General features: G+C 34.9%; 4 protein-coding genes, 1 long non-coding RNA gene and 1 pseudogene across 5 annotated transcripts; 5 read left to right on the forward strand and 1 right to left on the reverse strand.

The window, feature by feature from the left end:
* Positions 1–20: 20 nt before the first annotated feature.
* LOC111318051 (metacaspase-1-like) lies at positions 21–1,564 on the reverse strand (annotated as a pseudogene).
* Positions 1,565–7,383: 5,819 nt separating this feature from the next.
* Positions 7,384–8,790, forward strand: LOC111318060 (putative pectinesterase 63). Its single transcript, XM_022920698.2, has 4 exons — positions 7,384–7,881; positions 7,977–8,183; positions 8,297–8,538; positions 8,631–8,790. Exons 1-4 carry the CDS (start codon positions 7,384–7,386, stop codon positions 8,788–8,790), a joined length of 1,107 nt encoding a protein of 368 aa, XP_022776433.2.
* A 2,123-nt stretch (positions 8,791–10,913) lies between these two features.
* Positions 10,914–13,591, forward strand: LOC111314373 (polyadenylate-binding protein 1-like). The gene is made up of 6 exons (XM_022915663.2): positions 10,914–11,230; positions 11,320–11,422; positions 11,670–11,740; positions 12,196–12,387; positions 12,471–12,595; positions 13,090–13,591. The coding sequence occupies exons 1-6, from the start codon at positions 11,087–11,089 to the stop codon at positions 13,133–13,135; spliced, it is 681 nt and encodes a 226-aa protein (XP_022771398.2). The 5' UTR covers positions 10,914–11,086; the 3' UTR covers positions 13,136–13,591.
* Positions 13,592–14,188: 597 nt separating this feature from the next.
* Positions 14,189–16,035, forward strand: LOC111318070 (uncharacterized). The gene is made up of 4 exons (XR_002693604.2): positions 14,189–14,615; positions 14,707–14,776; positions 14,843–14,946; positions 15,804–16,035. It is a non-coding gene; the product is annotated as an uncharacterized LOC111318070 (long non-coding RNA).
* A 912-nt stretch (positions 16,036–16,947) lies between these two features.
* LOC111314379 (glutamate dehydrogenase A-like) lies at positions 16,948–21,874 on the forward strand. Its single transcript, XM_022915677.2, has 10 exons — positions 16,948–17,130; positions 17,461–17,574; positions 17,695–17,808; positions 19,411–19,632; positions 19,766–19,840; positions 19,949–20,065; positions 20,167–20,417; positions 21,011–21,086; positions 21,157–21,243; positions 21,418–21,874. The coding sequence occupies exons 2-10, from the start codon at positions 17,467–17,469 to the stop codon at positions 21,601–21,603; spliced, it is 1,236 nt and encodes a 411-aa protein (XP_022771412.2). The 5' UTR covers positions 16,948–17,130; positions 17,461–17,466; the 3' UTR covers positions 21,604–21,874.
* A 354-nt stretch (positions 21,875–22,228) lies between these two features.
* On the forward strand, positions 22,229–23,308 carry LOC111303892 (light-harvesting complex-like protein 3 isotype 1, chloroplastic). The gene is made up of 4 exons (XM_089765242.1): positions 22,229–22,430; positions 22,612–22,688; positions 22,827–23,055; positions 23,196–23,308. Exons 1-4 carry the CDS (start codon positions 22,229–22,231, stop codon positions 23,306–23,308), a joined length of 621 nt encoding a protein of 206 aa, XP_089621368.1.
* The last annotated feature ends 735 nt before the right edge of the window (positions 23,309–24,043 follow it).

Consider the following 24,043-nt stretch of genomic DNA (forward strand, 5'->3'; position numbering starts at 1 on the left):
TTTCATTATAGTTTTATGATTGAATTTTTAAAAATTCAGCCATAGAATGATATCACAATACAAACTCCCATTGGTTGCCAAATGAATCTTTGTCTCCAGCAATAGACTAGATTGTGGACTAATGGGCCATTAGTTTATCAGTTACATGGAGAAAAGCCTTTTTTCCCCATCAAATGGTTCACTGGCTGTTAACCATGGTTCCTGCAACAACTTGCAATTGATTAATGGCGATGCTCATAGAAGTGATTGGATCAAAGAAAAGATATTAGTACTTATGTACCTGTCCTGAACCACTGGTCAGACTCTCTCCTTTTGTGAGCGTTGCTAGAAAAGATAATACAGCACAACAACCTTCATCATCATCGTCTTGTGGTGGTAGGTTGAGAGAGACCATAGCCCGCATTGCATTTAGCAGGTTCCAATAACTTGTTCCATGTCCATGTAAAATGGCTTGGATGAAACAAGCTGTCAGTAAACTGGTTGAAGCAATATTCCTCGACTGTTGGTCGGTGATCATCAACTTTTTCAGCAGTCAGCTTCAAGAATATTATAGGTAGTGATAAAAATCCATGAGACGATGAATAGTATTTTACAGAAATCAAAAGGTTTACCGAGATTTGAATAGAGTTTTGGTCGTCATCACAGCCACCAAAAGCAAATGACCTCTCCACCACTTGTTCCTTTCCACATACCGGATCGAGGGCAATGATCCTCCCAGACGCATCCCCCTTGACTACATCCCATTATTAAAGCAGTGAATTTGGAATCAAATTTCATATTATCCAAGAGAATTATTTAAAGATTGACCAGTAATTAACCTCTCATAATTCATTCTACATAGGAAAGGTAAATCTAAGGCAGTACCACTATGGCAAGCATCTATGATTGCATGAAGCTTAACCCCATGAGGCAGTGGCCTGACGATTGTCCAATTGATTTCGTCATCGACTATCGGTCCTTCAGTTTCGAAGTCTAAGGGACAAAGTGTTTCGTCAAAGCCATCCTTCTCATCTCCGCTGTCGTTCCTCTGCTGTGAGCCATGAACAGAATAATAGAACACCAGGGAATCTTCCGATTCACAACCAAATACCAGCCAATACAATGCCATTCTCATGTTGTACTGGGTTGGCCGCCTGTTAGGATCACTTTCTTCTTCTGCAAATTGGAATTACAAAACATTGAACAAAATTCTTAAAACAAGAAAATGAAACAAATCGATAATATGATCATGATTACCAGTGAGAAGGATGATTGAAGATTCGGGAAACTTGAACTGACTAATCAGCAAGGCCTTCATTAACTTGGCATCATGAATGCAACCATCGAGCTTGTATCCAGAATTCATATATGACACACCAAATATCACGGCTCGTCTGCTACTATGGACCTGAGGTGGCAGTCCTGGTGGAGCATGGTTATAAGGCGACGGAGCCTGCAGTGGAGACAGAAGCTCTTTTACGAAGGTAATAGCCTTGCAGAAGGTACAGTGGATGGATGTCGCGCCCGGTGTCCGAAGCTGCAGTGTTTGTGCATGGCACTTTGAACACTTCACAATCTTTAACATGGCCAATCAAGAAAGCAAGAGAAAAAAAAACAGAGTTTCTGAATTCCAATGACAGGCATGCAATGGCAGATGAAGAATAGGGTAATAATTTGGATTAGTTGGATGCTTGAGTAATTAATATTAATAATTAGTATTTAATTATTGTGATTTAAGCTTTTGAAGAATATTTGCACGTGCTTGAAAAGAGACAATCATTTCATTAATTTAGATTAATTAATAAAACAACTAAAGGCTCAAATACAGCTGGGTAATTGGTAATTAATGTCTCATTAAACAAATCATAGGTTTGTGTTGTACTTTCCAATTTAAAACTTTTAATGTGAATTTGACAGTCATTTGAAATTGTGATATATTGAAAGGATTAAGCGCTCTTTTTAATTCAATTACACTAGTGTTACGGTGCGATAAAATAATTTTTTGATGCAGTTGTATTTCAATTGATTGTTTGGATTATACGGTTACGTTGTGGCACTAGTGAGTTGAAAAATTTTTATTGGTGGGAAAAGTAGTAGTGAGCCACCGCAGCTCACATTGGATACTTTTGTCCTCGTTAATATTTTTTAATTCAATTTTATTCATATATATAATTTTATTAATATTAAAATAATTATGAGTGAATTTAAAAATAATATTTTATTTCTACTCATTTTATTTTTTATCTATTTATATCCTTAAATAATTAATTTTTTAATATTTTAAATGTTAAATAAAATTAAAATGTGTATTAAAATAAAATTTTAATTTACTTTTTGATTAATGTCTCTAATGATTATTTTTATTTTCATCTCATTATTACCACTACGTTTATATCTAAATACATATTTCATTATTAATTTTAATCTTATCATTATAATAATTAATCTCACTGTCACTATTATTTTTAATCTAATTAAAATTAATTTTACTGTCCATCCAAATAAATTTTAAATGAGATAAATTTTATTCTAAAATTTAAAAAAAAAAATTTTTGATGCGGTGAAATATGACTAAAAAATATAAATATGTAATTTTATAGATAACCTGATAAAATTTTAAGTCACGAAAATTCATAATCACTGTTTGAAGTCTTTTAATATCATTTCGAACAAATGAAAAAAAAATTATTGAAAGTCAACAAAAAATCTCTATTAATTAGGCAAACTAATTAATGACTTTAACCGAAATGGCCGGTTTGCATTTAGCATCAACCTTCAAGCAGAAACCATAAATGAATGGCAAAGCGAGGAACCATCCAAATGTCATATTTACATTCTTTTCCGTGACCAATTGCCTTACAAAATTGGTGCTCCTTCAGGTCCAAAAACTCAACCAGAAACCTAAACAAAATTCAAAAATGACAGAGAAAAGAATCGGAAACATTGAAGTTCGTGCAGCAATCTGCACAATTATTCTCCTTGCACCAGTTGTTCTATTGCAGAATTCACCACAGATACCAGCTGATATATCCCAAATGAATGCTTGCTTTAACGCCAACATCAAGCCTGTCTTACCAAGGGCTGGCACCCTAGACCATGCCCTTCTTCATGCTGAGTATCACGGGCTGCGCATTTCTTAGACTGAAACCAGGAGTTCGTGTGGCACTAAGACTATTTATAGTCGAGGTCAACCTTTCGTAAGTCCATTTTTCATGGACAGCTCAATATCGATCATTTAAGCCAATTATTCATGAGCTTTTTTTGATTTTGACCTGTATGGTCGCACATTCCCAAACTCAATAAGAAAGAATCTAACTCTTTTCAACTCATCAGTTCATGATTCTCAGAGTAGTCCCAAACCTTTATTTTTGCCTTCAGATATCAAGGTCCCAAGTACCAACTCACCTTACTCATAAGGGCACACAGCCTGGATTCTCATGAAATAATATCATTTTGGTATGGTGAGAATCCAACACCATGCTCGTCCACATCATATGCAAGCTTTTGTGTCAAGATCCCGAAGGCACAACACAGATACTGGTTATTAGCTAGCTCGGAGCCACACTAGGCTCATCTCGTCCCACGAAACTCTTATCTTAAGGCCTCAGCCCTTAGCCTTGTTCTAGGCTACCTGCACATATGATGGCCACTTAACATCATGCCTATCTCACTTCAAATAACTCGGGTGTGCTATTCACTCGTAGCACACCTCTATTAATTAGTCACAAGAGTTTAGCAACGTACCTACCTGCTAGCCCATTTATCCCTCAGGCTCGATGGTGCCCCTCTTATACAAACACTATCTCATGATCTTTTCGACTTAAGGAGAGAAAACCGAAGAGCATAACAAATGTTATCACCTAACCCCATAGTTCAATGTAAAGGCATGATACGAGGCCTACATGCCCTGACCATCCTCGGGCTTACCATGACCCAAAAATACATCGTGCCACACTTAGGACCCGATGATGCCTGCCTAACTAAACACCACATATGCCTAAGAATAGCTTATTTTAGACTAGTCAGACCCTTGCCTACCCGCTAGCCAAAGAGGTGGTGGAAAGCTGACACCAATTATCCCCTATAAATAGTGTAAGAGTTTTTTCAACCCTTATACTATGAACTGTAAAAATGTTTGAAATGAAGATACTTTTTTTTCCAACCATCTTAAGGCCTTTCTTCACCTAATTTAAGGCTCGATAACCTTTCTCTTAGTCAACATAATTTTAGCATTTCACTCGTTGCTCCACCAACTCACTCGAAGATGCTCACATTCGGCTTTGACCGACAGCACCTGACTAGTTAACCGATTCCAAGGTGCTTGCCCACTGGCTCACACTTATCCATGAATCTTGGGGCCTAGGGCTCACACTACTCGCACATAATATCAACAACAAGTTCTTATGCTTAAAATGCTTGTGCACAATTTCGGTACCACTATCTTGACAACAAGGTTTTTTTCGTTGCTCAGCTCAAAGTCAATCATGGTAGGATCGAGGCACACCAACGCCTGACTATGACATTCTCTCTTACTTACTATGTCGATGCTCTCATCCACACCAAGGCCACACCTAACTCGTTTGTTGCATATAGTTAACATTTTCTCATATGTCTCTCACTTGTGCCCTTAAGGATTGGGTTGAGATCTCGTCACATGAGGCACCATGCATAGTACTTGTTCATTGCTAATGTAGATGGGTCCCATTCCAGCTTCATCGTAACTTTGTGCTATCTCCACATATGACTACTAGACTCAAACTATTTTGCTTGATAAGTGCCACTACACAACTTCACTTATGATAACATCATATTGTGACCTTGAAGCACCCTTATCGATCATGACCCTAAGTAGAATGAATGACCACCTGCTTTACTATACATCGGTGTGCCCCACTGGATGACCCATCACACAAACCGTACGCTTATGGCGCTGACTTTTCAATGCACCCCTCTGGACATGGTGCTTAGGTTAACTGCACTTATACGGTATCACCCACGATAACCCTAGCATGGTGGCATTCAAACACTTCAATCATCTCACAATTGGGTCTTTTCGACCCCTTCAAGGTCACCTTTCTAGGTGTGGCCCTCTGGCCAACCGCCCTCATGGTGGCACCTTAATACACACTACTCAATCTCTATCTCAAACTTAAACATAATGCTTAATAAACTCGGGCTCCATTTCATTGGCTCAATTCCACAAGGAAATACACTTATCCCTTACTTTTACTCAAATTCAGCTTAGCTCCTACACGCAACCATATCTCTACGATGGTTCTATAACTTGTTTACCTTGCCTCTGGCATATCTCAAATAGGGTAATTCAAAGCCCACTTGATGCTTTAGGATTCATCGATCCAAACAATCACATTGTCCATTGACTTGTTTGACTCGAGGGTTCACCAACCCACTCAATTCTCAAGGTCCATTGACTATTCAAACTCAAGGCCATCCTATAGGCCAACATTTACTCAAACTATCCCATATATGGCTCAATCACCGTCAGCTTATCCTTTGCCTTACTCGAATGCCAATACCATCAGCTTACTCAATTCGATCGGTCATTTGACCAACACAACTCATAAAGCCTTGTCAATTGGCCAATTCTTACTTGCTCTTTTCATTGGACTACACATTGTTGTGGCCTGCTGACCACACAAACTCAAGGCTTCAATCATTAGCCAACTCTAACTCTTCTGTTAGTACAGAATGGCACCATGCTTAGATCCAAATACTTAGCTCTTACCTTTATTAGGGCACCTACACCATACAATAAGTGCACTCATTAGTAATTGATCTCAATTAGTTCAACTCATTTCCTTTAAAACCACATGCTTTTCAGCCCATATGGCCTTGCTTAAACACTATTTCAAAGTGTAGTCCCTTTTTCGCATTTCAGTCTCAACATGGTTTTTTCATCCAAAGCGCATTACATGCCCACACAAACTAACACATTTCATTAAGTGAGGGTAGACTCCTATGTCCTTTCACTTGGCATCTAAGAGTCTATTCGAAGGCCTTCCATCTAGGCTAATTTTTCCCACAGCACGCATTATTGGCTCACTCCCTTGCTCTCATAGCCACAAAACCACATACATGTTTTGATAGCTCTCTTTGAACTTAGCATTGCCTTAATTTCATGTTATCATGCCCACACCTAGAGCCACATTAATCCTATTGCTAAGCCAAACATGGCTCTGATATCAAAATGTCATAGGCCACGCGTTCCTTAGACTGAAACCACATGTTCGTTTGGCACCAAGACTACTCATAGTCGAGGTAAGCCTTTCACAAGTCCATTTTCCCATGGATAGCTCGATCTTGACCCTTCAAGCCACTTACTCATGAGCCTTTCCTAGCTCTGACCCCGTAAGGTCGCACATTCCTAAACTCAATAAGGAGGAACCTAACTCCTCTCAACTTGTCAGCTCACGATTCTTAGGGTGGCCCCGAGCCTCTATCTTTGCCTACAGGCATCAAGGTCCTAAGCACTGACCCACCTTACTTATAAGGCTGCATAGCCTCAATTTTCATGATATAATCTCATTGTGGCATGGTGACAACCCAACACCATGCCCACCCACATGGTACATAAACTCTTGTGTCAAGATTCCAAAGACACAACACAGATGCTGGTCAACAAAAAGCTCAGAGCCACACTAGGCTCATCTCATCCCACAAAATTCCTATCTTAGAGCCTCAACCCTTAGCCTCATTCTAAGTTGCCTGTACGCATGATGGACACTTAACATCGTGCTTGTCTTGCCTCGGGGAACTCGGGTGTGCTACCCATCTACAGCACAACTCTATCGATTGGCCACAAAAGTCTAGCAGCCTGCTTACATGCTAGCTCGCTCATTCCTTAGGCTTAATAATGCCCCTCATACGTAAACACCATCTCATGATCCTTCTGACTCAATAAAGAGAAACCAAAGGGCACAACGAACGTACCGCCTAACCTCATAGTTTAACACAAAAACATGATACGAGGCTCGTCAGCCCCAACCATCCCTGGGTTTACCATGACCTAAAGAGACACCATGCCACACTCATGACTCGATGATGCCCTCCTACCTAAATATGTGATTGGAGAAAATAAATATGTAATTTTATAAATAGCCTTATAAAATTTTAACTCGCGAAGTCTTTTGATATCACTAGGAACCATGAAAAAAATTTATTGAAAGTCAACGAATAATCTCTATTAATTAACTAGGCAAACTCATTAATGACTTTAGCCGAAATGGTCGGTTTGCATTTGGCATCAACCAAACCACAAATGAATGGCAAAGCGAGGATCCCTCCAAATATCATATTTACATTCTTTTTCGTGACCAATTGCCTTATAAATAGCGGCTCCTTCAGGTTCCAAAACTCAACCAGAAACTCAAACAACATTAAAAAATGACAAGGAAAAGAATTGGAAACATTGAAGTTTGTGCAGCAATCTGCACAATTATTCTCCTTTCCCCAGTTGTCCTCTCGCAGAATTCACCACAGATACCAGCTGATAAATCCCAAGTGAATGCTTGGTTTAACGCCAACATCAAGCCTGTCTCAGCGAGGGCTGGCACCCTAGACGCTGCCCTTGTTGATGCTGAGGCTGGACGTCAAATCATAAAGGTGAAGCAAGATGGCAGCGGAGATTTCAATACCATAACCAAAGCCATTGGGAGCATTCCATCTGGTAACACCAAACGTGTGATTATATGTATTGGACCTGGTTCTTATCGCGAGAAAATCAAAATTGAGCGAACTAAGCCATTCATTACATTTTACGGGGATCCCAAAAACATGCCAAAATTGACATTTGACGGTACAGCAAGGCAGTATGGAACTGTAGACAGCGCCACACTTATTGTTGAGTCTGATTACTTTGTGGCTGCAAATATCGTTATAGAGGTAAGCGGTAGACATCCCTCGTTGATGAGTATATGGTTAATTTTCTATCTTGCAATGAAGTTTTCTTTTTTCTATTAATATTTTTTGGCATATAGAATTCTGCTCCGAGACCAGACGGGAAAAGGTTGGGAGCACAAGCGGTTTCCCTGAGAATCTCTGGCGATAAGGCGGCTTTCTATAACTGCAAGGTCATTGGTTTCCAGGATACTTTGTGTGATGACAAGGGCAACCATTTCTTTAAGGATTGCCGCATTCAAGGCACTGTTGATTTCATTTTTGGAAGCGGAAAATCTTTGTATCTGGTATCCAAATTATTCTTATACCTAGAAGATCAACACATTCGAAATTTACTTGCTAATATGAAATACGATACAATATTTTGATTGGAAAGTTTTGAATGAAAACTGGGATGCAGGACACGGAATTATACGTGGTGGGGGATACCGGACTTACGGTAATTACAGCACAAGCGAGGGAAAGTGCATCGGAGAACACTGGCTATTCCTTTGTGCATTGCAGGGTTACTGGAACAGGAAGTGGCACATATCTTGGCAGGGCCTGGAAGACCAGTCCTAAAGTTGTGTTTGCATATACTGACATGGGTAGCGTCGTCCATCCTGCTGGATGGTCTTTTAATTTTAAACCTGAGCGCGCCAAGTAATCTAAATTAATCCTGATAATTTTCAAACCCTATTTATTTTTGGTACAATAAGATAAGCTGAGAATTGTTATTTGGGCTTATTTTGCAGAACTGTTTTCTATGGAGAATTCAAGTCCACGGGAAAAGGGGCATCTCCCAGTGCGCGATCGCCATTCACCAAGCATCTAACTGCGGCAGAAGCCAAACCTTTCCTCGTTCTTGACTTCATTGATGGCACTAAATGGTTGCTTCCTCCTCCTAAGCTTTAGATCAATTGCCTGTTAATCAAGCAACATGTACGTACGTATGTACGTTCTTCATGCAGAGCCATATATATGGTGTAGTGTGTATGTGTGTGTGTATATATATATATATATATATATATATATATATATATATATATATATAAGGATGAAGTGCTGCTAAACAATTCGCTTTACAAAGAAGTCGATGCAGAGCTATAGAAAACTTATCCTACTTATCTTAAGAAATTTTATTGTCAAGCTTATTTAATTTTAACTTTTAAGACTCTTCGATTCATATATATATGTTTTCAAATTAAGAATAAATGTTTTCTAAAAAAAAATAAAGAATAAATGTTATACTACTAATCATGGATTCAATTGTGTAGCCTTTTCGTTATTACCTTTGACTATTAGTTTTTGTATTATCTACTATTGCATTTTTTTTTGTCTCAAATAGAGGTTCAAAAATTTTTTTTATATATATAAAAGTTAGAATTTAAATCTAAAAAAAGTTAAATATATTTTTAAAAATAATTATATGATTCAACTGATTTAAATATAAATATTGGATTTGAATCTCTTTTGTTTCAAATAAAAAAAAATCTCTATTAATTATTTTATGATTGAAAAGGGCAGAAAAATAAAACTTGCAATGATAAAAGGAGGAAAAAAAATCTATCCAAAGCAAATGTTAAAAGGTATTATTTAATTGAATTTAAAGAGATAAGCAAAAGATTACAAATGATATAATAACTAATTTATGATATACGATTATTGCACATTTATAAAAGTAATGTAATGTATTTAGTTGTCCGAAAGAAATATATTTTTTAACTTTAAATTATTTGAAAATGTTATTTATTTTCACATCTAAATATGCATTTTATTTTTATTTTTCCAATAAAAATTAAAATTAAGATCTAAAATTTTTTTTTATTTTGAATTGTTTGAAAATATATCTCCTCGTTAGGGATGTCAAATATATTTGAATTCGTCTGAATTCTAATATGATTTGATCTTATAAATCATATTTTTTTTAAATTGAGTTTTAAGTTGAGTTATATATTGTTTTGAAAGTTAGAGTTGAATCATAGTAAGATTTTTAAATAAACTTGTTCCCTTTACCTTGATCTGAAATATATATAAAATATATTTTTTTATTTTTTATATAATTTTATATTTATATATGTATTATATTAAAAAATTATTATTTACTATTTTAATTTAAGATATTAACTTAATAAAAATATAATATTTATATATGATTAAGATATAATTTATATTACAAAATGTATTTTATAAATATTAAATTAAATTAATTTTGAATTAGATTGATTGTGATTTTATATATATGAATTGAATCAGATAAGAATTAAATATATATTTTATAAAATCATATTAAAGTTGAGACGAATATAAATTTATCTCGATTTGATTCATTGTTATCATTAATTTTGCTTAAATCTTTTATCGTGTACTTAATAAATTTATCAAATAAATAAAAATAAAATAAAATTATAGGCGTTGGGGCCCTTTACCGTGTACCTAATAAATTTATGGATCTCGACCTGGACCTTCAATCGGGCTAACACTCGTGATAATATTTAAGAATGTAAATGATATATTAATATTTATAAATTATTTAAATTTGGTTCAAATAAAATTTGAATTACATTAGATTATTATCGAGTCGAGTTCAAATTCGAGTAGTTTAACTTATTGATCGAATTAAGTTCGAACATTTTTACACCTTATTTGAGTAACTCGTTATTTTAATTGAATTTTTATTTTTTAATATATTTTTATTATTTTTATTAATAAAATATCTCGAATTCGAATTTGAACATAAATAATCAAAATTTATTCGAATATAACAATCGAATTTATTTTATATATTAATCAAACCTAATCGAATAAGTTAAAACAATTCGATTTTTATTTCGAGTCAAATTCAAACTAAAAAATTAAAATTTAATCAAATTCAAATTAAATTTTAAATTTCAAAATTTAAATCAATATCAAACTTAAATGTAATTTTATATAAACTCAAGCTAAATCAAATATATTTTAATAATTAGCTTTTACGCGATACAGTAAAAACTCAAAGCTGCCCAAATTGTTTAGTTATAAATACAAATTTCACCGTCTTCCGCCAATCCCATCTATCAAAGGAAAAAAACATCGAAGGCACACGCCGACTTCGGCAACTCCGAATCTCACACTCACTGATCATTTCTTTTCTTCCCTCAAATCCAGAAACAAGAAAGTACCTAATTCCAAAATTCCCCCAATTTGAAAATTTTCGCAAAGAAGAGAAAGAATGGAGCAAGAGCACGACGTGTACGGAGGGGAGATCCCGGACGAGGAAGGAGAGATGGATGCTGACGTTGACGTGTCTGGTGGAGCTGAAGATTACGAAGGCAACGAGCAAGAGTTTGACCAAGATCCCAATTCCAACTCCAAGGTTGCCCCTTTTTTTCTTCTTTTTCTTAGCTTCAGCTGAGCCGTTGTCTGATAAAAAAAGAGCTTTTTTTTTTGTGGAAATAATCTTAGGATTTGGAGGACATGAAAAAGAGACTGAAGGAGATCGAGAAAGAGGCCGGGGCTTTGCGTGAAATGCAGGCTAAAGTCGAGAAGGAGATGGGCGCTATCCAAGGTTTTTTTTTTCTTTATTTTTTGTTTCTTTGGGTTTGTATTTGATCTGAGTTTTTGGTTGTATTTTTATAATAATTTTGAATTAGATAGGGTTTACTTAATGTCTTGCTAGTTTTCAAGAAGCAATTAAACTTCTTTATATTGATTTGAATATTTATTTTTTGAATTATGGATTATTGTGTGTGTGAATTTTATTTCAATTAAAATTATTCTTTTTTTTGTCCTTTTTTTCCTGCATATATGTGAAGATTCCTCAAGTGCTTCTGCAAACCAAGCAGAAAAGGAGGAAGTGGATTCCCGCTCGATTTATGTTGGCAATGTGAGGTTTATCAACCCTTTCCTATGCCTGTGTTTTTCCTTGTACACTCTTTATTTATTTATTCGGCTAAATCGTCACATTTCCCTTATCTGCTCTGAATTTAATATGTTGATGATAAAATTCACTTATAAATAAAGCTAAAAGTATGATTCCGCTTTTAGCTTGGTGAATTTATGTTTGTGCATATGTTGTGGCTTGAATGTGCCTTGTTACAAGCATGTGCATGGACAATCAAGTCTTAGTTTATACAGATGTCAATTTCAATGTGATTCAAGCAAATTTGATGTGCAAGATGTTATTCAGAGGAAATATTAATGTAGTTTGTCGTAAGCTGTTTTACATTGTTTGGCTTCTTTAGGTAATTTCTAAGCTGTTAGTTGTACTTAATAAATGATATCAATTTAGTGTAACTAAATGATTTCTCTGGTGCATGTTATGTTTCTTTGTAACAACAGGTAGACTACACATGTACACCCGAGGAAGTTGAGCAGCATTTCCAATCCTGTGGAACAGTGAACAGAGTGACAATTTTGACTGACAAGTTTGGTCAACCTAAAGGATTTGCCTATGTTGAATTTGTTGAAATTGATGCTGTTCAAAATGCTCTACTGTTAAATGAATCAGAATTGCATGGTCGTCAGTTAAAGGTTTATAATTTGATTCATGTGCGGATTATTACTTCATGAATATAAGCTATGTGATAATAAAAACATGTTTGTTTTATTCACAGGTCTCTGCAAAACGAACAAATATTCCTGGAATGAAACAGTATCGAGGAATGCGATCCAACCCATATTTCCATTCCCAATGGCCTTTCACGCCCGGTCCTGCTTTCTATCCTTCATATGGCTATGGGTAAGCACGGAAATATGTTTGCTTTGTTTGGTTGTTGGATATGGGAAAAAAGGATAACTTGTTATGTTTTGGTTTCTCTGCATTTTAGTTGAGTCAGTGTTGGTTTTGCTGTAATGTCTATCTGTTTCTTTGAAATTAGATTCATTGAAGTGAAGAAGATCTCACAATCCTTAGAAATTATACCTATTATGATCTCTACTATCTTGCTTTTGCTATGCTGATGTCGTTTAAGCTTTTTGCAATCATGGCTCTAAACCACAATCCTCAGTCCTGACACATTAGTTTGATTTGCATGGTCTCTGTTACTTCAGAATCTTTGATCTTATTTTTATCATCTGTTGATGTCGAACATACTTCTTCTTTTACCCCCATGCTTCAGAGAATTGAATATGATATTATCTGCATGGTAATCATGCTTCAGAGAATTGAATATGATATTATCTGCATAGTAATCTTATTATTGAATGTATTAACTTGGTTGACCTCATTTGCAGGAGGGTTCCAAGGTTCAGGCGGCCTATGAGATACAGGCCATATTAAGATGGATCTCACGTTGTCAGAAGCTGCAATTTTGAGAAGACCATTACTTGACAAGTTAATAGTTTATAATGGTCATATTGTTGTTCTATAACATGGAGGGAGAAAGTTGAGTTGCAATTTGCTTGCCAAAGGGCTGGCGGGATATTTCTCAAGTTGTGAGCTTGCTGGAGTGTGATGGATCCTTTCGTTTGACCTTGCCTATGCTTTGACGGTGATAAATGAAGCAGAGATGGAAATGTTGTAATGAAATATTATTTAAAATTCCCGGTCGTAGATTGATAATTTTACTCAGTGTGGAAAAGTTTTAAAATGTTGGGTTTTCATGTTTGCTAAAGTGACGACTTTCTCATAGATCATAATGCATAGAAGGTTAGTTCAAAATAGATTACTGAAACATGTGGATATTTATGGGATAAGCTTTCTGGGATTTGAAGTGATGACCAAACTGTTTAGCCAGCTGCTTGAGTTTGCCACATGGGTAAGTTTCAAAGCATTAAAGCAAAACTTGTATCATCGTAGTTAGGGGTGTAATCGAGTCGAATTGAGTCAATATAGTGAGAAATTTGAGCTTTAGTTCAATTCTCAACTCATGGTTCGATTCGAACTCGATCGAATTTTATTTTCTTAATTCGAATTCGATTCGTGATCGAAATCGAATTATTCGAATTCGTTCGATTAAGTTATATTAATATATAAAATAAGTTTAATTTTTATACTCGATAAGAGTTTGGTTATTTATACTTGAATTCAAATTCGAATTCGAAATATTTTATTAGTTAAAATAATAAAAAATATTTAAATATAAAAGCTCGATTAAATTCACGAGTTATTCAAATCAGGTATAAAAATATTCGAATTCAGTCCGATCGATAAATCGAGTTATTCGAGTTTAAGTTCGATTCGATTATAATTGAATCGAATTCGAGTTTTATTCGAATTAAATTTAAATAATTTATGAGTATTATTATATCATTTATACTCATATAGCAGTATAAAAGTGCGGTGCATATATGTCTTTTGTCAATCAACTCAGCAACTGATTCTTTTTAAAAGGAAAAAAAAAAAAAAAAAAAAGGTAACAAGGCTCCTGATCTTGAGTCGTAGTTGACTAGCGGATGATTTACCCAGCTGCAGCCACTTAAATAATTCTTGGAGGACCCAATGTTTATCCCTTAGCCTCCTTCCTCTAACCCATCTTCAATGTCCTTCGAAGCATTGGTTTGGCACTTGACTTCGTAGCCCCTTTTTTCTGACCCAGTTTTATTGACTCTGGAATTTGGAGGATTGTTGTTTTGTTGTATATTGAGGGTTAGGGTTTTAGAGCCATTGAAGATTCCCCTTGATTTAACCAAGGTGGTGATCAACTGATCAATTGCAACTACAATCCGAACCACCCCATTTATCCATTTTTTGTTTATTGGGTGAAGGGTTCAATGGCTTCCATTAAAGACAATGACTATGCTTCCAATGCTCTTTCCTAGTAAGCTTCATTCCCCTTTGCTTTCAATACAAAATTCTGAGAGGAACATAAAAAAACACTAGCTTTTTATAAATAATAATTAAATTTTCAGGACAAAAAACGAGTACAAGGATCCGGATTGGAAGTTGTGCAATGCTTCGCCAACACTACTTACTGCCACTGTAAGTGCTCAATTCCTCAGGACCTAGGGTTTTACTGCCGTTTATGCTGTTAAATTTCTGATGCAGATTTCGCACAAAATCGCTATTTCGAAGATGATGCATTTATTGGATACTTGAAATGCATCTTCAATCCTGGCAATGGCCAGAGTACGTAAAATTTATCATGTCAGGTCAGCAACTTGAAAGCGTGCCATCTAATACTTTAGGCTTGAATTCCTTAAAACTAACATCTTTTTAATTTCTAGTAGAAATGATGAATAATAGCTTCCGTAGTTAGTTTATAGCCCCCTTCTTTGGACACTTGAACTGAATTAGAAGGATGATTGCAGCTATCCTCATTGCCCATTCCGCAATGCAATGGCACATCCTAGCAACAAGGTTTTGCTCTAACGTGTGGGACAAGGCTGGTTCTAGGCTTTAGTGTGCCAGGCCCAACTTGTCCATCTGTACTTCCACTGTACCCATTTTAAGAACATTGATACTTTTTTTTTTGTTCAGCAAAATACTCAAATCATTTTTGTCATGCTTCAATTGTGAGAAAGTTTTGTTGAGCCTCCTCAAAGATCACGATTTTTCTTATAGTTGCCTCTGATTCCCTTGGAATAATTCTTAAATTATCTCCTGGCTGTGAGGGGTTTATGAATAATTTTCGCTCTATTTAATGGATTTGTGTCACTTTCCTTCTTATCCATTGGACATAAGTGATATCCGCTAATATACTCTGCATTTGTTCTTTTGGATGCTTGGAGCAGAGAGTGGTGGTTCTTGTCTTGTGGTGAACGGTAACACAAGTAATAAAGGAGTTGAATCCACCTAAATGAAAATACTATGACCACTTTTGCTTCACTTCTTGAGTACACTTCACCTATCTATCTGGTTCATTATGTATTTTGATTTCAGTGGTTTCTGTGACATGGTCAAGGAAACCTCGAATCCTGTTCTATTCTCCTGTTTTTACTGTACCAGCATTTTGGCTATTGGAGGTATTACTGCAGCAAACATGTACTAACAGAGAATCATTTTGCAGGCTCATTGCCTGAGGGCCATTAGCAGCCGGACAATTTCACATGGGGAAGGGTTGAATCATCTTATTGTTGGAGAAAACTAAACCATGAAGACGGATTTGTAATGGGGGGCGCTAGATTGAAATTTTTAGTGTCGTTTGGTACTCTTAAAACACTACTACTTTCTTATTTTCTTCTCGTTTTGAAGTAATTTTCTACCTTTTCGGGAAAGGAAAAATCCAAGTCCACGCTGAAGATGATCTGGTATTGGCGTATCGTAATTGCAACCGTGCATAATCACCGCTGACAACGTGAATGTTTCTAAAAGTCTCTCAATATTATTGTCATAATCCTCGACAGAAGTTATAAATTTCATATTAATTGTATATTAAAACTAGTCTTAAAATATAAATATTAATATTATTTTTAATTTATAATATCTTTTTTATGAAATAAAAATGAGGTTCAACAATATCAAAATAGATAATATTTTAAAAATTAATATAATCTTGATATTTGATATAGCACTTAGATCAGTGTTATGACTTTTATTAGAATGGAGGAGGATATTATAAATGATATATCATTCAAAATAATGAGTTTTCATTAGAGTAAAAGAGAATATTATGAATGATATATCCTCTAAAATAATAGGTTTTTATTAAAGTAGAAAAAGATATCATCAATTTATAAAGAAGTTGGGGGGAGGATTATCATAAATTTATTATTATATTTTATATTAGAGTTAATTTTAATATATAAATTTTAATATATTTTAATTTATAAAAATATTTTATAAAATTAAATATAAATTTAATAAATTAAAATAAATAATACCTCGAATAAATATATAAAACAATCGTTTTACAAGATTCTTAGTGTGCGTGCATTCAGAGGATCCCAGAGAGAGCCAGATTGTTATATCCATCCCTCCATCATGACGACGTATCAGGAATTCAATGGTTCGTGCAGAAGGAATTTTCACGTGGAAATCTATCTCCTTATTTTCCGCACTTCTATAAGCACCTAGGCTTTGCTTCTTTTGACTGTTAATTTCTTACTATTATCTGCTTTGACGATTATCTCAATCACCCAAAACGTGATCCACCACTGGCCAACCTTTGTCGAGTAATAATATAACTAAATAATAGTTGAGAAAAAAATTTTAATTTCAACTTTATTCACCAAATACATACATAAGGCGTAATTTGAACCAATGGAATCAATGGGTCCCTGCAATTCCCCAGTGTTGTAAGGTAACTTCGGCATCAATCCAATATCAATGAGTGGCTCTGATCCATTCCATGAGCACTAAAAAAAAAGGTCGGGTTTTGGTCTTTCTTTCTCCAGGTAAGAAGTTTTAATCAAAATCTCTCACCAAAATTGAAGTTGCAAAATTTTGGAGCGACTCTTTGATTTTCCTCCGCTCAATTCACGCGTTATTATAGTTGTTTCTATTCTCTTTTTCTCTCTTGCATCTTCAATATATATATATATATATATATATACCCTTTCTGTCCTTTTGAAAGAGAGCCTTCTTTTCCATTTCCTTTGTTCATCAGTTAACTGATCACCTTGTTCTCTTACAGTTCTCTGTTTAAAGTCTCCTAGCTGTTGTTTTTCTTGATCTTTTGCTCATTTACTTTTCTGGGTATTTCTTGTTTTTTGAGGTTTTAAAAGGTAGTCATGAATGCTCTTGCTGCAACTAACCGTAATTTCCGCCTGGCGTCTCGTTTACTTGGATTGGACTCTAAGCTCGAAAAGAGTCTTCTGATCCCTTTCAGAGAGATCAAGGTATTGCAATTTGCAACAAAATTCTCTTTTTTTTTTTTTTTGGGTAGTTTGATAGAAAGCTTTCCTGTTGTCTTTTGATCTTTAAATGTTATGTTTTGATTGGTGTTTCTTTTTGATCAGGTGGAGTGCACAATTCCCAAGGACGATGGAACCTTGGTGTCGTACGTTGGATTCAGAGTACAGCATGATAATGCTCGTGGTCCCATGAAAGGAGGAATCAGATATCATCCTGAGGTGATTGCTTTTCTTCTTTTTTTCTGTTGGATTTTTGTCTTCTATTGTTTTTTGTTTTATGATTTCCGTCGTTTCTTTAGTCCTCAGAGATCGTCATTCGCTTTACTTTAGTTGGTAGCTTTAGGCATGCTCCTTTTAGAACGAAATGATAAACCTTTTTTAGTGATTTTTAATTTGGTTGCTTGGGAATTCTTACTTTGTTAAATCTACTTCAGAGCTTTTTTCAATGTCTTGCGGAGTTACAGTAATGTAATCTTATTTACCTGCTAGAGCTTTTTGTTAAGAATATTGACTCAAATTTCATAAGAGATTTGTTAAAGATTTTTTAGATATTGTTTGATGGACAAGAAGATTAGCAAAAGAAGAATTCTAAGAAGAAATAGATTTTTAATAGATAAGTTTGACTTGTAAGAGAAGAATTTTAAGAGGAGAGAGATTCTTAATAGACAAGTTTATATTGTTATAAATAAGTGAAGTCTCTACAGGATTTGGTATGAGAAAAAAATGTAAGAGAGTTGTAAGGTTTTGTGGGATAGACACCCCATAAGAGTATTGGGGCTCTACATCTTATGGGTGTGTATGTTTGTTTGTGAGTGGACTAGAGAAAATTGAGAGGATCCACATAGGTATGATGTATGGGAGTATATGGGTATGTGTTTGGTTATATTGAAAGGGTGCACAAGGGTTTGAGTTTGTGTTTGTTTAGGTTAAGAATATTTCATAAGATTAGAGGAGATTGAAAGTGTCTTATGAGTATTGATTGTTGAGTGAGGTTGATGATTTGATGTAAGTTTGTAATTCTCTACAACTAATGGATCTTGTTTCTTATCCGTGGATGTAGGTCAATTGGACCGAACAACGTTAAATTGTTGTCTCTTATGTGTTTAATTTATTGTTTAATTTCGCTTCCACTGTTGTGATTGTATTAAAAGCTTTTAGCCTAACACTTTTTTGATAGATTCTCTTGGATATACATATTAATTTGTGTATTTATGTTATATAAAATATTGATAATTCATATATTTGAATCGTGTTTTATATAAAAATTATGTTTTATAATTCATGTTAATACAAAAAATAAAAAATATATTTTTTAATTTTATTAAATTTATATATAATTTTTATTAAAATTTTAAATCTATCATTATTATGTTTATTTTTATATCATTTTTATATGATGTCATTATAGATTACTTTAAATTACCACGTCTACTCCAGTACACTCAAAAAGGTAACCTTTTCTGTCAAATAGATTCTGATTTGAATGCCGTAATGATAATAATGGAAAAGCTATATCTTGGCCTCTTAGGAATTTAGAGAAGAATATCAATTAAGCAATATACTTTACCAAATAGGCCCTGCTCTGCTCTTCCGGATCCCTATTGTTAAGTGAAATTTAGCAAAGAATTCTGGATATCGGGCTTCTGGCTTGTTACTCTGTTTCATGTTGTGAGTTCTAACGTACCTGTTATATTTGTTTCCCCTGTTCTAAATGGCAACGTGCAGTTTCAGTTGCGCATGTCTGTCTGTGCTGATCTTACATCATGAAAGTGCATAACATCTTTGGACTTGACAATCAATGTTTGTTAATTTTGTTTGAAGGTTGACCCTGATGAAGTAAATGCCCTGGCTCAACTAATGACCTGGAAGACTGCTGTAGCAGACATTCCATACGGTGGTGCAAAGGGTGGCATCGGATGCACCCCTAGGGATTTAAGCAAGAGTGAATTGGAACGTCTGACTCGTGTCTTCACTCAAAAGATCCATGATCTCATTGGTGTACATACAGATGTTCCTGCCCCAGACATGGGAACTAATGCACAGGTTATATAGTCCTCACTGAGTTATGTTTAGCTTTTCATGAATTTTTTGTTGGATTCTAAATTACAAAATTGTTTCAATTTCATTTAGTTTACTTTCTTCGATTTATTTGTATATTAAGAATATATTTGTGCAGACCATGGCATGGATTTTGGACGAATACTCTAAGTTTCATGGATATTCGCCAGCCGTTGTTACAGGAAAGCCAATAGTAAGTGATAAAGACTGACATTTAAAGCTTGTAGTGTAATATTTGAGAAAAATATCAATAACTGTGTAGAATAACAAAATGTAAACATACTTATATTGGTAATTTTAGGATCTTGGTGGATCTCTAGGCAGGGAGGCTGCAACTGGGCGTGGTGTTGTATATGCAACTGAAGCTTTACTTGCTGAATATGGGAAATCAATTAAGGGTTTGACCTTTGTTATTCAGGTATAGTCAACATGAATCCATACAAGGTTAAAATGCCTTTTCCTCTGAGATGCTTCAAAAACTTCCTCTTTTAATGTTTATATTATTAATTTTTTTCCTAGGGTTTTGGTAATGTGGGGTCTTGGGCATCAAGGCTCATACATGAGAGGGGTGGTAAGGTTATTGCAGTGAGTGACATCACTGGTGCTGTTAAGAATCCAAATGGAATTGATATACCAGAGCTGCTAAAGCATAAAGAGGCTAGTGGCAGTTTGAAAAGCTTTGGTGGTGGAGATTCCATGGATCCAAACGAACTGCTTGTACATGAATGTGATGTTCTCGTCCCATGTGCTTTAGGTGGAGTCCTGAACAGGTTAGGATCCATTGCCAGGCATCTTGGTCTTCACATTTCTTTATAAACTGTTGCATGTATGTTGCCATTGCTGGCTCTTAATTTCATCTAAACTGTTGCAATGCAAAGTTTTCCCTATTCCATTTAAAAACTTATTGGAGCAGTAATGTCTCAATCGTTATCATATGGCTTCTTAATCACAGTCCTTTTAGAGGTTGAAACACTAAGCAACCAAACATGCTCGAAGTTGCATTTGTACTAATTTTTCGTGTCACCCAAAGCTAGGATATTCTAGTTTGGGGTTAGATTAGTTCTTATGTGTCCCATGACCAATTTATTTCATCTCAGCAGGACAAGTTATATATTCTATATTGGATATGGGGTCAGAATATGTTGCCCTTGCTGTTAAAATGCCTTACCTAACATTGGTTTATCCCTCCGTTTAGAAGGTTCCATTATTAAAGTAATATATTTGAGCAGTTGAACCAACTCCTGTCTCTTTTGCAATCTGCTCGGGAATTAGCTTTGCTTTTACTGTATCTTTGTTGGGTTCATCTTATATTCCCATCATATGGATTGTCTCACATATCGACTTATCATGTTCTCCTTTAAAGGGAAAATGCTGCAGATGTGAAGGCAAAGTTCATAGTAGAGGGAGCAAACCATCCCACTGATCCAGAAGCAGATGAGGTAAATTGACCTCTTGTTTTCTACTCCTAAAGATGGAGCTAAATACTGATCTGAGATTTTGATGCTGCAGATTCTATCAAAGAAAGGAGTAACAATACTACCTGACATATATGCAAATGCAGGAGGGGTGACCGTCAGCTACTTTGAGTGGGTTCAGGTAAACGATTTTTTTTGCAAACTAAAACATTTTGCCATGCAGCTTATCCTTTTAACTACCATAAACCTGTGAAGAGAAAAAGTTTGAACTACTAAAGAATTGTGACAACCTAGTGATGCTTCAGTCAACTCTTGGTGTATAGCATGTTATTAAATTTTTTGTCTGATTTGTCAGAACATTCAAGGTTTCATGTGGGATGAAGATAAAGTGAACAATGAGCTGAGTAGGTACATGACTCGAGCTTTTCATAACATCAAGAACATGTGCCAGTCACACAATTGCAATCTCCGGATGGGTGCCTTTACACTTGGGGTAAACCGTGTTGCCCGTGCAACGACCCTGAGAGGATGGGAAGCATAACTGACACTCCCTTGCAGTTTTTTATTTCTGTTTCTTTCCCTATTTTGGTTTCTAGTCTCCATTGAAAGCTCAAGCAATAGCTTTGAAGCATTCTTAGCTCCTCCCCCATAGTTTTAACTTTTAGTCGTTCTAATATTTGTCCTTCATGAAAGTTTTACATAAATTTTCAGCCTTAATGTTCATACTTCAAAATTCAATTCCACTGTAATTTTTATCTTTTGGTGCAAACTATTAAATCCTCTAATAAAATATTAGTATAAATTTTTTAGAATGTAGAACTACAGAATCAGCCGGGTGAGCACAGTGAATACTGGATAATTCTTTGCTTTATAAAAGGGAAAATAAACAAGGAACAAAAAAATAAAGAAGTACAAAACTTGCCCATAACTCTCTGACAGAAGGTCGGGGAAGGAGAAGATAATCTTGTTTATTAAGAAGTATGGGCAAATTGCCTACTTCCCATCCCCACAAGAGCTTTAGAGAAGAGCAAAGAACCAGAGAAAGATACTCCCTTTGACCAACAATGGCTTCCGTTGCCATTTCTGCCTCCTTGCAAAGAGCTGGCAGCTCACATCATGTCACTGGGAAGTAACAGCCACAAGCCAAACCTGCTTATTCTCTGGTGATGAATGCTGTCACCCTTGCTGTGGAAGGCCAAAAAGGCTTTAAGATAGATGAAAAAGAGAATTCCGCTTCACAATTTGGTAAGTCCAAGGATTCTGAAGATAAAATGAAAGACGTCTTGGAGACAGAATCTTCTGCTCCAAAGTTCGGGGATGAACGCTGGAAGAATGGAACATGGGATTTGAATATGTTTGTTAAAAATGGTAGGATGGATTAGGATGGGATGACTGTTGCAGGAAAGCTCTCAAGGAATTCCTAGTCCCTTAAACAATTCATAGCTGAAATTCATCCTTCTAGCATTAGAATATGTAATGATATCTACATATCCGACCAAAATGGCAAATTAATGAGATCCCATAACAGCAGTTTTTGCCGGTTTTGTAGAAGCAAGGAGGGGAAAGTTCCTGGGGATGCACGCTGAAGCTACTATAAACCAAGAACCAGTCCAATTCAGAAGCTCGGTAATACCCCGGTGGGTATGGTTCATGAGAACATATCTTCTAGAGGCTGAGCTGCTCAATGGTTAATCAATAACTCCTCTCACTCACTGCAAACACAACTTCAAATTTCTTTTACTTCCAAAAAAATTTCTCTCTCAGCTACATTGCAATATATCATTTTTTGCGGGTCGAGCTACGGTGATAGGATTCTTCATGGCGGATGTTGTGGATGCTTTAACTGGGCTGGATCTATTCGGCCAAACATGCAATTTCATTTGCAAGGCAGGATTGTCTGTGACAGTTATTGGTGTCATACTGTTCAGGAAACCCAAGATCTTGATAACCTCAGAAAGCTTGCTGATGAGGCCACCTACCATGACAAACAACGGTAAGCATCCTGGAAAGATCAAAATGAAAGTTCCACTTCTTCAGAGAAAATTGGAAATACTTAAAAAATTTATACTTAAGTTCATGTTCATTTGTTCATCACAACTATATGACTTAACATTTGCCTGTTTGTAATGAAAGAAAAAAGTAATAAGTTGTTAGAGATTGGAGTGAATGTGACGAAGAAAAAGGGAGTATTAGAACTTAAGAACAAGAATAGAGATAGGAGAATATCGAGATATTGCATTTCATGATTCTCGGGTCGTTTCCAAGCTTGTCTTGTATATTTACATCACATTCCTATGACGGTAATTACAAGCATGCAATGAGAGAATTTTTTGCTAGAGCTAATTGGAGTCTGCCAGCTCAATGATTCTAACGACCTTGCCACCTTTCTCGTCCTTTTTCATTCTTCCATAAGCTCCTTTTTTATTCTCTCCTGCTTTCTTTTCTTCCCTAAATGCACTATCATTTTTATTTTTTAATTTTTTAAATGAAATTATTTAATTATTTTTCTCATAAATTTTTGGATATTTGATAAATTTTATAATTTTTCAAAAACTTATTTTTGAAATATTATATAGCTTACCAAAAATGAATTTTCAAAAAATTATAAAATTTTTTGATAATCCATTTCCGTAAAAATAAAAAAGTGAAAGTTTACAAAAATATTCAAATTTTTAAAAACTAGTGTAATAAAAAATTATTATTAAAAAATATAAGTCTTAAAATTAATAGTATCACAAAAAGAAAATTTTTGTTTTTATTTTTTTAAAATCATATCATTTTTGTCTTATAATTATTTTACGTAAATTTAATAATTTAAAATAAGAAATATTGATATAATAAAAATATAAAATAAAATAAGATACAAGATGTTATGATTTAAAATTTTAATAATAATTATATATAAATTTAACAAAAAAATAAATTTTATCTTTTTATGTAGATGTAAATTATAATCTTAATTTTTACGTAAAATATAATAA

Source organism: Durio zibethinus, chromosome 9, assembly GCF_047325235.1.
Source record: "Durio zibethinus cultivar Kanyao isolate XHJ-2024 chromosome 9, ASM4732523v1, whole genome shotgun sequence".
Taxonomy (NCBI): domain Eukaryota; kingdom Viridiplantae; phylum Streptophyta; class Magnoliopsida; order Malvales; family Malvaceae; genus Durio; species Durio zibethinus.